The following is a 16,397-nucleotide window of genomic DNA, read 5'->3' as shown; positions in this document are numbered from 1 at the left end:
GATCACTTGTAAAACTTTCCACTCCCTCTGATTCTTTCACAAGATTACATTCTCACTTTAACTTTTTAAGAAAATCTGGCTCTCATTGGGGATGCTTTTATAAGACATTTTTGACAAAGTGGCAATTGTGGCATATTGGGAAAATATACTCTTAATACTGAAATAAGAAATACTTTCTTCTGTTGCGTTTTTACATTTTAAATACTCACAGGGACATTCCGCAAGCAATTGCAGAGCAGATGCTGGGGTGGCCAGGTCAAAGACAGGAGGAAGACTGTCTACCTTCACCTGTTCCTCAAGTATAATGGGTCTGAACACCAGTGGGCAACATGACCTAAGAGCGCATGCTGTCTGCGTATGACCCAGACACATCTTTTTTATGAAGGGCAATTGAACACAAGGACAAAGAGCCTCACAAACAATATCCAAAACAGCCATCTTCCTGGAAACGAAACTCCAAATCTTCTATTTCTTTGGAGAAGTCATTGAGGCTATAGAGAAAATAGAGGTAGAAAACCAGGGCGATCTTCATATCATTTAAATAAATTACTTTTGCTCGGAGGTTATTCACAAATGCAAAAATTGGCTGAGGAGACATTCTCGCCTGATCAAATGATGAAAAAGGTTCATTTCAATTTGATTCTATCGCTTCAGAGGCTCCACCGTAAAAGTACAGCAAGAGTGCTGGAAGGCCACAAATAAGCGTGAAACACTCCTCAAATCCAGGTTAACTGTTATCAACTGTGTCCACGAGATCTTTGAAGATGGGGAAAAAAAGAGAAAAATCAACTACTATGTACGAATTTAGATACATTTAGATTCAACCTAGGGTTTTACATGGTTCTGTCCTGAGCAAAAAAGATTTCTAAAAAGTGCTGAAATGCACCAATAACAACCTTGCTAAAGTTTGACAATTGGATATCCACAAAAAAACACCAGAAATCTGATTAAACAACCTGATGAAGGCATGACCAGACTCTTAGGGCTCTATTTTGACGGTCCATGCGCAGAGCGCAAAACGCAGGGCGCAAATGCTTTCAGGGCGTGTCAGGACGCGTTTTTGCTAATTTAAGGACGGGAAATCTGCCTTGCACCGCGGCGCATGTTCTAAAAGGGTTGAGTTTATTTTCTTAATGAGTTATAGGTGTGTTTTGAGAGTAAACCAATTAGAATCTAAACACACATTCTCTTTAAGAGTCAGCTGTGTCGCGCCAAGAGCGCATTCGCTATTTACAGGACGCAAAGTAAGTCTAAGTGGAAAAAATTAGCATTTCATAAGCAAACAGTTAACAGTTAACAGTTTTTTTTAACAGAAAAACTGTTAAACAGAGCATCTACTGCGTGAAAATGAGAAATAATGGATCACTTTCACTTTCGCTCTTGGATAGGGAAACCTTTACGCACAGACATCAATTAGTCTATAAATAAATAATTTTGTTTATTAAGCGCAAATATTCGTTTCAAAACTATTTCTAAATTCAGTTCTAATTTCCAGCAAACGAATAAATGAATAATAATAGCAAAATGTGCTCAAAAACCTGAGTTATATCCTAAAACACATACTGTGCCCCATATGGTCTAAAACCTGCAGGTGGGCAAATCTAAGCTTGCTTTTAATAAAATAAATATAAATATGGATATAATAAATAATGCTGCTAATAATAATAACATTATACGAAAGCAAATTGTTATGAATGAACTGAAAAAGCCTCCCGAGATGAAGAAGACATAAAAGCAGTGGTTTTTCATATTTATGTAGGCTAGAAAATAATGTTTTGTAATATTTTAATCCTTTATATTTATATTCTATATCTATTCTTATTACATACTATATATATCCTTAATATTTACATTTTTTCATATGTAAAGATATTTGCCTATTGCTCTCTTGTGCGTATTAAGCAGTGCGTAAGCGAGGTGCAACTCTGCGCTGGAGTTTAGACCGGGTTAGTTTTGGTCTAATGAAAAATCTATTATAGTTTCTCAAAATAGCAACGCGCCAGCGGTCCGCCTTAGAACGCCTTCCTTTTTAGACCAGAACGCCTATGGGCGCACAAATGAGCGCTAATGCATTTGCTATTTAAACAGCGTAGCGCAACGCCTCAAAACGACTCTTGTGCCAAGCTGAAACTACCAAAAGACTACTGCGCCACGTCTTGCGCCACACTGCGCCGGGTGTATGATAGGGCCCTTACTGTTTCAATAAACTCAGAATTTCTTTCAAAGCTTGAAAGCAATGTGAAAAACCTCTCTCAAATAATTGTCTGTGTTAGCGCACCTGCACCAACCATTTAAGTGTGAGTGGTGCTTATTTCTGGATCCATAAATCAAACAAGAAATACACTGGAAATCAGGCACAATATGTTTTAACCCAATCGATCTTCCTAATTCAAAAGTCTCAAATATTTTACATTTCCCTTAGCTTTAAACAAAGCCACTCTCCAGAAGCCAGATGACAGCTTGCCAAATTAAAGAATTTCAATTACACCCCAACTTCTGCTCGGGCTGATGGATTTGCCCTCGGAGAGCATAAAAGATCATAAAACATCCCAAAAAAACAGGAGAAAAATAAATAAATAAATTCTCAGCATCACCAATGTTTCTCTGAAGACAAATAAAGTAACTCCAGTGATGTTCCAGAAGCCTCTGTTGGAGAGTCTGAAACAGTGCCAATACTGGCAGGTGAGCAGGGTGTGAGAGCCTCCTGCCAAAACTAAATCAATACAATCATCAAGCTTTGGGTGGAGTGAATTTCTGAACCCATCAAGAACATTCCAAGGTCAACTATCACACCTGAAGAACTAAAAAAAGCACCATATACAGTTGTATATAAGTCTGAATTATTAGGCCTCCTGAATTATTAGCCCTCCTCTAAATTTTACCCCCAAGTTCTATTTAACAGTTTTAATAACTCATTTCTAATAAATAATTACTTTTATCTCTGTCATGATGATATTGATATTTTTAAAGGTATTAGTATTCAGGTTAAAGTGAAATTTAAGGGCTTAACTAGGTTAATCAGGCAAGTTAGAGTATTTAGGCAAGTCATTGTATAATGATGGTTTGTTCTGTAAACAATTGGAAATATATATATATGCTTTAAAAAATTAAGCCTGCTTTTACTCTAGCCAAAATAAAACAAATAAGAAAAAAATATAATAGGAAAAACTGTGAAAAATTAATTGCTCTGTTAAAAAATCGTTTGGGAAATATTTGAAAAAGAAAACAAAACTTTTAAGGAGGGTTAATAATTGTGACTTCAACTGTATATATATTTTCTGACATTACACTGCAATAATTTTTCTGAAAACGAAGCATTTTCCCTCTGAAACTGAATGTTCTATCAAGGCCAGAGTGAAGCATATTTCAAATCCACAGATGCAGAAGGTTTCCAGGTACATTGGTGGTGTCCCTATGTGGCCTACGGTCATAAGCAACTGCCCACGTTCTGCTCTACTGGACGTACAGTTCCAGACTGGGGGGGAAGTGTCCTTTGCACACTTTGTCAGCATAAATCAATTTCTTTCTCTTCCACCTCAGCTAAAAGGCCTGAGCATATGAACATGTATGAGTCTAATGTGTGCATATAAAAAAAGAAGAGGATTCCTTCACCTAAACACAAGGTTATGGTGTTGCTAGGCAGCAGTTTGCTGGATGTTCAACAAAACCTGCATCAGAAATTACATAAACTTTACCAAAGAGGGTGAATCTCATAAATAATAATAATATTTAAAAAGTTATTAGTGGTTAATAGTTTTGAGGAACAGTTTCTGTTTATAAATAAGAGAGAGCACAACATTGGATTGATTTCTGAAGACTCGGTTAATGACTCCTAAAAATGTAGTTTTGACATCACATGAATAAGTTATATTTGTAAAAATATATATGTTGAAATGTTAAATTGTAATACTGCTTCACAATATTACTACTACTGTTTTCAATCAAATGAATACATCCTTGAAATGACCATAAGACTTCTTTCAAAATTGTAAATTGTTCAGAGTACATACTCTAGAGATACAACAGACAGACAGACAGACTAGACAGACTAGATAGATAGATAGATAGATAGATAGATAGATAGATAGATAGATAGATAGATAGATAGATAGATAGATAGATAGATAGATAGATAGATAGATAGATAGATAGATAGATAGATAGATAGATAGATAGATAGATAGATAGATAGATAGATAGATAGATAGATAGATAGATAGATAGATAGATAGATAGAAGTGTAAAACCTGTTGCATTCCCACACTGGATCAAGCGCAGACACACACATTCTCTTTAAACCCTAACAATAAATAGGATCTAACATTTAGCAAGGGGAACAAGACTGGGGATCACTGAGAGAAATAGAAAAACGAGACTGGAAGTGAGCCTGTCACAAACAGGAATAGTTCAATTTGAAGCAGGCAAGCAGGCTAGGTTAGGACAAATCATATCTGATGATGAACATCTCAAGACTGTGAGAGAGAGAGAATGAGAGAGAGAGAAAGAGAGAGGGAGACAGACTGGTAAAGTTCGCAGATGGTACAGCGTGGCAAACATCACCATAACAGGACGACAGCAGGTTAAGAGGATTTTCTGCAGTTTAACGAGAGCGATACAGATCATTATTAATGCCCATCAAGCAAGCTGAGGCTTTTCCAACAATGGGATAAAACGTATTATATTACTCCCACTAGAAGATGCTGAAGATTACATCTAGAAAGAAAGAAGAACTTAATCTCGCACGAGGGAAAATGTTTTCCCATTCTGCTTTTAAGCGTTAACAAACTTTAAAGAAAGAAAAAAAAACAAAGAACTTGCAATGTGTCACCCTGAAGATACTTCCTCAATCACAAATTCATCTCAGTTCACATTAAAACACGCCACAAACCGGGTCTGACTCTTTTTGAATGAACCCTCAGCAGAGTGAATGGAAATCTCTGTCACCTACCTTTTGCATTTTAGCCTTCCTAGCATTCTGAAGCAGCCTGCGCCCTAGCTTCTTGGCGTACCAAATGGAGGCAAACATAGTGTGGCTGAGCGGAATCTCTCCGTATGAATTATGAGTAAACACTGTGGAGGAGTCACCAGTCTCAGCGTCAGAAGAGAGGGAGAGAGAGAGAGAGAGAGAGAGAGAGGGGGGGACAGAGATGCTCTTCACACTTCTCTCCCCTCAGTACAATCTACACACACACAGAGCCTAGAGCAGGTGAGAGAGGAGGAGGCAGGGCAAAAATAATAATAACAAAAAAAATTCAAAGGCTGCCTGGCGAACTCGCAAACCTCTCAAACTAAAGAAAAAGAATAATGGTGTAGAACAGTTTTACACTCTGGGGCTGCTAGTAAATTTCACAAATAATTAAACAGCAATTCACACATGGAACTGAAGGGTTCGTTCACCCTACTGAAAATCAAGTCATCGTTTACTCAATACGTTGCTGCTGTGACGGTGTTTAAGCTCATTTTTAAACATGAAAAAAAAATATATATACATATATTAGCGATCAGCATTACAATCATTTAAAAAGGGTAGGAATATAACAGAAGTACCCCATGTATACAGACAAAATTACAAGTGTTAATAATAGGATTTGATGAGAGACAAACTCTCATTCCTGGTCTGAAAAAAAGAAGAGCACATTTAGAATTTATTCATTCATTTTCCTTCCACTAAGTCTTTATTTCAGAGGTTTCCACAGCGGAATGAACCACTCTAAAGTATCTTCTTTATAGCATCTTCTCCATTTTGTCCATCTTCTCCATAGTATCTGCTATTTCAGCATATGTTTTATGAAGCAGCCGCAACCCAGTACTGGGAAACACCTATACACTTCAACAAAATCTCACTGCTTTTTGATTTAGAGGCAAATTCATATGAATTTACAATTTAGTATAATTTGCTTTTCCCCCAATGATGGTTGGGTTTATGGGACTGGTTGGCTGCCATTTCTCCTTTTTAAAAATAGTAAGTTTTTATATGACTGAACTTGTGCGAATTTGTACGAATTAGCACTAAACTGACAAAACGTAAAAATAGTTATGTTTTCTAGTGAGATCAGGCTATACACACTCATTCATACACTGTGGCCAATTTAGTTTATTCAATTTAGCTATAGCACATGTCTTTGGACTCAGGGGGCAACCGGAGCACCCGGAGGAAGCCCACACAAATGCAGGGAGAACATGCAAATTCCACACAGAAATGCCAAATGCCAAATCGTACAAGTAAGGCAACAGTGCTAACCACTGAGCCACTCTGTATATATGATACAGTATGAAAAAAGCCAGACTGAGTAAATAATGACAGAATTTTGCTTTTTGGGTCAACTATAAAGTTTGAAAAAAAAAAAAATACTCAAATAGTAAAAAAAAAAGAAAAAAACTTATACAATGTAATATACAATGTGATAAACTTCAAACATCTTATTGTGATATACAGATTTGTTTATGAACTTGTTTGTTCTCATTACAATAATAATAAATCTCTCCATTTACCCACTCTTAAAGGGATAATTCACCAAAAACTTAAAAATTCTGTAACCATTTACTCCACAATTATTTGTAACAAACCTGTTTGAATATTGAACACACACAAAAAAACATTATTTTGAAAAATGCTTGAAACCTGTAACCTTTGACTTACACGTTACAGGATTTCTATAAGAAAAAATAATGATAAATGAAACTCATAAAGTTAGGAACCACATGAGGCTGAGTAAATGGTAAGTAAAAAAAATTGGGATGAACCATCCCTTTAAAAAAATCCATACCTTTCATTTTAATTTTTCTGTTAAACACAAACAAACATATTTAGAAAATTTTGATATCACCAAAACATTGATGTCCATAGTAGGATAGGAAATACTAAATGGCTACCAGTTTCCAAAATTCTTTAAAATATCTTCTTGTGTGTGTGTTTAAATCAACCCAGGTTCATTATTAATACGTGCCCCTATATACATTTCTGGAGATTGCGAAATACATTCCAGGAGTTTTTTTTTTATTTATTTATTTTTTTTATTTTGCAAATCCACCAGAGGTTGCTGTTTATGGTTTTTCAGATCTCAAATTTCTCTCGTAAGTGACATTCGTGCCTGCTGTTCCACCAGAGGCTGATGTCAACTGACTCACTGACTGGTCGATCCTCGCACTCACCCCCTTCCCTAAACCCAACCAATAGTGTCTTCAAAATTACAGATTGACCCGAACACCCACTTCCCTAAACACAACCGACAGTGTTTTTTCAAATCAACCTAGAAAAAGAAAAGACCGTTATTTACTTGTTTATTTTATTTTTTGTCATTTGTTTTTGTTTTACCTGCTTTGTGGAACAGTTCTTAACCAGACTGAAACCCTGTCATCGTGGTCAACACCTGTCTGCATCTCACATCTAGCTACTGGGCAAACTGGTAACAGCAGAAAAGCCGTACACACTGAGGTAAGTGGTCAGCTGGAAGTGCAAAAAAAACCAGCTGCTGTCAGCAGCATCATACCGCCTCGTATCGTTAGTTTTAAAGCTGAAATGCAGCCATTCCTCGCTCTGGCTACATAATTCCCGCTCTCCAGAAATGTATAAAGGGGTAGGTTTTTACAATGAGTTTATTTAAATAGATTAGAAACAAGTGATGATGGAACATTCTTTTTTCTCTCCTTTTAACATCTTACATCTTATTTTCTTCCTTCTCTTATCTGCAGGTTTATTTACATAATGCCAACAGAGAGTCAGAGCGGTGTTTAATCTCCTGTGCAGGATCTAAATTCTGTTTCCTGTCTGTGCTAACAAAGCGAGTGACCCTGGGCCACTACAGTCGCTATCTGTGAGGAGAAGTAGATGGTTCTGGGGCTCTTCTGCCAGTGAGAGAGATGAATGTGGTTCCCCAAGCTAGTGGGCTAAATCATCTTACACTCCTCGGGTTCCTCTGAGACCAAAAAACACAATCTGTCTGCACCATCGGTGAGGGAAAACATGAGCTGTATCTCTCACACTTCTCAAATGCTTTGGATCCGTGTCAAATTCACATCTGCGCGAGACTGCTTCTGACACTGAACATAATGCTGGATTCTACCTGTAATTGTATTGTTTAATGCCACGAGAAGCTTTTTTAAATTATGTTGGAGGCTTTTTTAAAAGCAAGAATTAACATTTCAGCATTATACATTCACACCATGCGATTTTTGGTGAAACTAAATAGATGATTAAAACACAAAAACAAAAATGATGTTGTTCGATCAGTCAAAGTCAATAGGCTCTAGGGTTTCACAATATTGGAACAATCTAACATTGCAATATTTTGTTATTCTGCGATATAATTGTGACATAAATACAATTTTACCAGATGACTTAAATATATCTATTTGGTAAGAATTCATCTTTTTAGATTGATTATGATGAATCTGTCAGGGATTGCATCTACATAAAACCAAATAAACAATCTACAAGCATATATAAACACAACAAAAAATGTATACAAATAAAATAAAGTGAGTGTTTTATCAATAAATTAATAATGTTTTTAAAGAGTAATTTTTCTGAGTCTAACAATATTCAGGTACAGTAACTGAATAATAAAAATAAAAATAATTCAATAAAATTAATCATTATTATACTGTTGCATTCGCAGGTGTGTGTGTGTGTGTCTCTCTCTCTTTCTCTTTTTATCTGCACAGGCCCCACCCTAATTACGCAGACAAAGTGCCCTGGGATTGGTTGGAGTGACCAAGGGCATCTTTTAAAAAAGGGAGAATGGGCATGGGGCGAGACACCGAGTTGGTTGGTGTTGCGATTTTGCGTTTGGTGTAATAAGCAATTATAAAGTTGATAAGGGTTATTTTTTATTGTGTTTTTCCGTTTAGATGTGTGTGTAAATCTTGACTTTTTGTTTGTTGTTTTTCCAAAAAGGCATTTATATTATGTCCACTAGTGTTAAAGGAACTCAACAATGCATCAAACTGTGCTTATGCTGGCTTTTAGATACAAAAGTCTGCAAACAAAAGACCAAATACTCTTAAGCTATGCTTTTAACATTCACTCTATAGCTCTATACTCTGCAAGTTAACAATTATCTCAATTGTTTCTATTTTTACCTCTCCTAAAGGACTGTAAGAAACAACAATGATATTCAATAATGAAGCATAATTGAGGACCCCGTTAAAGCCAACATGAAATGGCATTTGCAACCCGTAATGTAACATAATTGCAGTTTTTTAGAGAAAAAAAAACTGTAAAGATGGACTTGGTTTTCTCTGTTAGAACACAAACATTGCTTTTATACCAGGGATGTCAAACTCAATTTCCTGGAGGGCTGCAGCCCTGCACAGTTTAGTTCCAACCCTACTCCAACACACTTACCTGTAGGTTTCAAGCCAGAAGGACTCAATTAGTTTGATCAGGTGTGTTTAATTAGGGTTGGAATTAAACTGTGCAGGGCTGCGGCCCTCCAAGAATTGAGTTTGACATCTCTGCATCCCCATATAGTGCATTTATCGTGTATGACCCTACATCCAAAGCGCTACACACACCAGCAATTAGTGGAGTGGAGATGATTGGAAGGCCATAATGGGTAAGGGCCAAACAAGAGAATTTGGCCAGGACACCGGTGTTCTTTGCAAGAAGTGCCATGGGATTTTTAATGACCGCAGAAAGTCAGGATCTTGGTTTAACCTTTCATTCGAAAGACGGCACCCACTGACAGTATAGTGTCCCCTTCACTATACTGGGGCATTAGGACTTCCTAAGACCATCAATATTTTCCCATGTGGTCACCCATCCAAGTACTGACAAGGCTCAGCCCTGCTTAGCTTCAGTGAGAAACCAGTCTTGGGCTGCATGGTGATATGGCTGTGGATTTATTGAAATTACGTGGATTACTTAATTCTACAATAAAAACAAGAATGTGCACAATGAAAGTAACTATGTTTTTATGTGAACTCCATATCTAAGTAATATTGATATTTTGTAAATATCGAATTTGCCTCTTCAAATGGCATGTACTATTTATGAGTCTTCTTATAATTCAGTAAAATGCAATAAATGTATCAAAAGTGACACTAAATTGGAATACATACAATACAGTGGGGGAAATAAGAATTGAACACGTCACCATTTCTCACAGAAAATACATTTCTAAAGGTGTGGTTGACTTGAAATTTTCACCAGATGTTGGTAACAACCAAAGACATCCGTATATGAAAGAAAACAAATCTAACTAGTTTACAAATGAAGTTATGTGAATTAAGATTAAACAACACAGGAGAAATGTATTAAACACATGAAGAAAGGAAGATGCAGAAATCCCAGACAGCAGTTGAAATCTCTCAGAAGTTCTTCAGCAACCTTGTGGCCTTCCTCAATGTAAATTTATATTAGCTTCTTTAGTCCAACATCTACATTAGCAGGATGATGAAGATGAAGTCAGGGTGGGCATAAAAAACACAGCCAAGGAAACTCTCAAATGCTTTCAGAGAAATAAAATCAAGCTGTAGAATGGCCCAGTTATCACCTGACTTGAATCCAATAGAGAATACAAAATAAAGATAGACGAGACCCACAGAACCATCAGGATTTTTACAATCACACCTGAGCAATGTACAAACTCACACCTGAGCAATGCATGTGACTTCATTCTCCACATGAGAGGCCTTAAGCTGCCATCACCAAAAAAAAGCCTTTTATATAAAGTATTATATACGTATCAGTAGTTCAGTACTTTCTCCTAGTGTCATTCTATTGTTATTAAACATAACAATTTTTTCATATTTAGTTTTGTTTTATTTTTATGTTTTTACAGTTTGGATTTTTTCCAAAATCGGATTTAATTCCATGTTAACAGCTCCTTTAGAAATATTATTCCCAGGAAAAAAACATGATGTTTTCAATATTTATTTTCCCTGCTGTATATAAATATAGATTGGGTCATTAATTTCCACTGTTGTGATGCTCTAAAAGGAAAAAACCCAGCTTGACCAAATTAAGTTTTTCTTAGTGGAATAATGCAATCAGCTCTATCTGTTTCTAGCATGTGTGTGTTTAGATCCGGTCTTAAAGACCAAACTTTTCCAAACAATCATGTTGTACCATATTGATCACAGAGTTTCTTTTTTAATAAATGAAAATGAAACCTTTAAAAAAAATATCACTGAACGAAGCCATGAAGCCACTGAAAAATATTACTTGTCAATAGTGATTAACCGTCATCTAATAATGTTTGTGTACTGCTTACTTACAACACAAATACTGCACATTTTTCAAGAGCCATCATTTTTTAACACTCAGTTGACACACAGATCAATGGTTAGCCCTTAGACTCATAAGACTCTCATTTTTCACACTGATCTGCTAAGTGGGTGTGTGTGAGCACATATTACAGCAGGAGGAGAGATTTCATTATTCTTCCTTCCGCTTCCCATCACACCCTGCCGTGCATTTTCACAAACTGCAAATGAGCTTCATTTTAACATCGCCGAACCTGTCTGCTGACAACATCTCACGTTCAGAGAAACACACTCATCAGCAAAAGCCAAAAAGCATCGTCTTGGAATTCCCAGAGTTCTTTGAAGCGAATCAGAGCTTAAACTCAGATATCAGTTCATCTATACACAACAACAGTTAAGATTAATTTAAAGAGCCCATATTATACATGAAATAGGGTCATATCTTGGTTGTAAGGGTCTCCAACAACAGTTTAATATGCATGCAAGGTCAAAAAACACTTTCGTGGTCTTATAATCTGCATTTATTTTTACCTAATTATCCCAGCGACTCCTGTATGAATCGTCCAGTGATTTGTTAGTTCCCAAACCCCTCCTTAGCGCGAAGCTAATCTGCGCTGATTGGACCAATGACAGTCTGTTGCGATTGGTCGGCTGCCTTCAGTCAGAGTGAAAAGCCAAACAGCTAATAAGCAATATAAAAGTAATGACAGTTCATACACGCTCGATAGTGTAGGCGTGGATTTTAGCTGCCAGTGGGTCAATGTAAATACAGACTATGGACTTGAAAATACAGACAACTAACTATTTTATTGAGCAAAAACTCAAAAACAGTTGAGGAGATCTCCTAGCTTCTCACTCTGCTCTTTTCACAGACACACACGCATATTGCACACACACACACACACACACACGCACTTAACCTTGCTCTGGACGACAACGAGCGCGCGTGCACACACACACACACACAAACACACACACCTCCGGACGACAGCGCGCTCACACGCACACACAGACACACACACTACTCCCCGTCCACGGAGCTCCGTTAATAAAGCAGCACGCGTCGCGTTTTTAACGTGACTTTGCACGCGATAAGAGAATATAGCCAGTTAACCTGATACAGTACACGCGGTTACAAGTAACAAATCACAACTAAATACATTTGCAAGCTAGAGTCAACGAGGCAACGTTAATCGCACGTACTTACACTTGAGAAATGAAGGAAGAAAAAACCATCCTGACATCCATCAGTAAGTTACTCTTTACTGATCCTTCCTTTAACAAACGCTGATGAAGTATTCTTTGTAGCATGTAGTTTCCAGAAGTTTCCAGTAGTTTCCAACTGCTTGACTATAATGCTGAGGTTTCATCTTTGGGTAGAGACTCAATATATCCATCTGCAGTGTGACTTCAATCCACCGGCATGTTTGTGTGTGTGTGTGTGTGTGTGTGTGTGTCTCTGGGTTTCTGCGTCAGAGGGCGGGGCCTCAGGTTTGAAATCTCCCGGGTTTGCACGTGCACGTGAATAACTTGGTTTCGTTCGTACGTCATGGCGAAACACCTAATGAATCGGTATCAAGGCGACTCGTTTGAAGCACTATGAGTCGACTCTTTTATAGATGAATCAACCGTTTTAAACACTGTATTCTTACAGATTTAAGCCTTAGCTGGATACTTCACTTCACTTAGAGCTGTGTTACACACTACATGGAGGGGAATTTTCAAAAACCCATAATATGGGCTCTTTAAAAGTACATTATAAAATGATAAAAAGTTATTTGTACCAAATCACAAGGTGAACACAGAGCGAGTGATTTCAGCCATCAAATAAGTCAAAATGCTAGCATGCGGGTGGTGTGTGATAAACAATAATGCAGGGACGTGATTCGCCCAGGCTGGTGGCGAGTGGAGGCGCTACAGAGTTATGAAAACCTTGACTCACTAATGTTACTCACTGATGTTCTTCTGACAGCATGGAGCTGTAGAAAAACACTGGAGTAAGCCTTAAAGACATAGTTCACACACAAATATAAATGTTCTTTTATTATACTCACCCTCAGGACAACTAAGATGAAGGTGACATTTTTTTCTTCAGTATAAAACATTTTATTTCAAAATTCTTTCATGGTAAAAAGCAAGTAACGTTAATCATCAAAAAAAAATTAAAAAATTAAAAAATAAAACATCTACAGGCAAAAAAAAAAGGGGGAAACACTTTACCCAAAGAGGTGATTCAGCTTTTATATTCATGACTTGACATGTTATGCCATCAAGTGTCATTCGCTCAGTTATGACAATGTTTGTTATGACAACTAGACAAACAAATGAATCACAACCTTTGTTTTTGTCTTTGTCGTGACAAGTGATGGGAATAATGGTGCTATAAATAAACTGCCGTACTAACAGCGCTAAATACTAAATATTTTTTTTCAGTAAAGAGTGATCAAATGAATCACTGTTTCCCCCTCTACAACGTCATTACCGTTACTGACAATAAAATGTGCATTACTAACAACACTAAATCGATTTTCATGCAAGCTGCATCTCTCTCAGCCACAGGACCTCCCTTTCTCTGGGGTGGTGTGTGTGTGTTCGGGGCTGGGGGGGACACAACCAAAAAGTGATGATGATTGGTGTGTCTGTAAATGTGGTGTAACTGAGAACATAATGATTGGCTTAGATAGAGTTCAATTGTTTGACAATCAGAGGCAGAGTAGTGCAGGTTCACACACGCATGTCACACACACACACACACACAGTCAGGCCCCGTTTACACTAATGCGTGTTAGTTTGAAAAAGCATAAGTTTTGCTACGGTTACGCCATCCGTCCACACTACGCCGGAGTTCTCGAGCGCCGAAAACGGAGCGTTTCGAAAACGCTGGAGAGGCCGTTTTCATTCTGAAACGCTGCTGCTCCGTCTCAGTGTGGATGGGGAAAGACGGAGACATCTGAAAACGGAGGCGGAGCTGCAGACATTCGCCTCTCTGATTGGGGCTTTTCCTTAATATTAAGTAGCCTAACACACAGTTCAGTCCTGAATCTTCTCCGTGTAAGTTCAGACTTCGCAAGTTTGATCAAGGCAGCATCTCTTCTTCTCAGTTTGATATGGAAAACATACCGAGGACACGCGTCAATCTTCACAGGGAACAGTGTACTTTATAACTTCATTCACATCACCCTGGCTACGTTGTTTCACTTTCTCAACAATAAAATGTAAACTTGATATAAGGAACTGCCTATTTTTATTTTAATATTAACAACTAAACAGACAGCAGTAACGTTGAGGCGCCGTGCTGCATGAGCGTCATCTTCACTGTGTGGATATTTATAACAAAACGGAGCCGATAACAACTGCCTCCTTTCAATTTCAGTGAAAATACGAAACATACCCTCTCTTTTGCTGAATATCAGTTTTAATAATCGATAATGGCCATTATAAAAGTATAACATACAATAAGTTTATACATTATAGGAAATAAAGGCAAGCGATCAGTCAATATACAGAATAGGCTACGTGGTTACATAAATCATTAACTTATCTTTGCGGTCAACCAAAACACGTTACCTGAGAACAAGTAATAGATTCCAATGACCAAAGTCAGGGAATATGTCGTTAGATAAAGACAACAAGATGAATGAAATATCACGTTTAATAAATATAGTGAGATTAGATCCAGCGAGAGATGCTTGATGAGAAGTCCGACTAGCAGAGCTCTCATCTGGGTAGACAGGCTGCAGCGCTTGCCAAAGTGTGTGTGTGTGGTCACGTGATGTGCGTTTTCAGCGTTTTGGTGTGGACGGAGAGCAGTTCAGAAACGCTGGGTAAAACGCGAGTGTGGACACGGATCGTTTTCATTCTAAAACGCCGTTTTAAAACTAAAACGCACTAGTGTAAACGGGGCCTCAGTCGCACACACCAATGCCCAGGAGTCAGAACGATGGCACATCCAACAAGTTCAAAGGTAGAGTTCGCAAACTGGAAACATAAGCACTACTTTTCCCTCATTGAGGCAAAAAGTAAGACTATTTATGTATCGTGCAGGATGCCAAAGTTAAACCCCCACTTTTTTTCGAAGGACATCCTGGAATTTTTAACGACCACAGAGAGTCAGGACTTTGTTTTTAACGTCTGATCTGTATATTGTCCCCATCAATATACTGGGGTGTTAAGACCCACACAGACCGCCCCCTGCTGTAATAATAAAGAATGTCATCTTTGAATTTAAAATAAAAAAACGAGCAAATGACACTTGATAACAGTTGACAAAAGCATGCATAAAATCTTATTTACATTCATTACGTGTCATATTATCATTATAAAGGTTTCATGACGGTCTTATGAACACCTTCAAGTAAAGTAAAGTGTTACTGAAAGGGACACCTGTGGTTCCTGATGATACATTGAGGTTTTATAAAGTGAATAATAAGTCTGTCACTAGTGAAAAAGCACTTAAAACAGCTTTGCATAGCTGTGAATCAATATTCATTTTCTACACAGTCGGATAAACTTCAGTGTATCATTTTGAGGTACATGTATTTATTTATTTTTTTTATATTGTCTGTATATGTTCTTGACTCTATCTAGGCTAGCCCTGGTGGACAACTTTTTACAAATAGACTTGCTTTTTTATGCTTTAAGATAAAGATCAAAACAAAAGCCACACATACATTAAAGTTCCAGGTCAATACATCACTTTCAAATTCAGTTAAATATTTACCCAAAGTAGGACTGCAAAGCAATTCTCTTCTCAAATAAGGAGATTAATCAAGTGGGTTTACAGGCATGGTTCAACTCCATATCCTTGGAATTACCAAAAGGGTAGCAGATATTGAATCTAATCAACAATTGGCTTTCTATGAATAAACAGTGTCTAAGAAGGAAATATAACTGAAAATAAATTGAATTTGAGGCAATAAATCTCTCCTGAAGCGAATCAATAAACGGCTCTATTTTGCTAAAGGAGTACACCTTGTGCTTGTTATGTAACTATTGCACTTCATCTTCGGTTCATTCTAACTGCTACGTATTATTATGATACATAATTCCAGTGCTGAGTGGAGTAAAGTGCTCTTGATTCTCTTCAGGTGTGAGCTGATTACAGGATATTGTGAAGAAACTCTGCTATTTATTCGTCACACTCCCTGGAAACAAGTACACTTTAAAGTAGTGAACAGAACATGTTTAGT

The 16,397-nt window shown here is 37.3% G+C and overlaps 1 protein-coding gene across 5 annotated transcripts in view; it reads right to left on the bottom strand.

Moving 5' to 3' along the window:
• Window positions 1-16,397, bottom strand: part of dlg2 (discs, large homolog 2 (Drosophila)) — a gene marked incomplete at its 5' end in the record, with an annotated part of 395,575 nt that overhangs the window by 231,226 nt on the left and 147,952 nt on the right. Inside the window, 1 exon segment of one of the 5 annotated variants that reach the window (NM_001443111.1) lies at window positions 4,949-5,061. Coding sequence (NP_001430040.1) covers window positions 4,949-5,026 — 78 coding nt within the window. 5 annotated transcript variants of the gene reach the window in all.

This window comes from Danio rerio, chromosome 10, assembly GCF_052040795.2.
Source record: "Danio rerio strain M-AB ecotype USA chromosome 10, GRCz13ab, whole genome shotgun sequence".
NCBI lineage: Eukaryota > Metazoa > Chordata > Actinopteri > Cypriniformes > Danionidae > Danio > Danio rerio.
The sequence above is the reverse complement of the archived record's forward strand: the minus strand, read 5'-3'. Positions and strand labels throughout refer to the sequence as shown.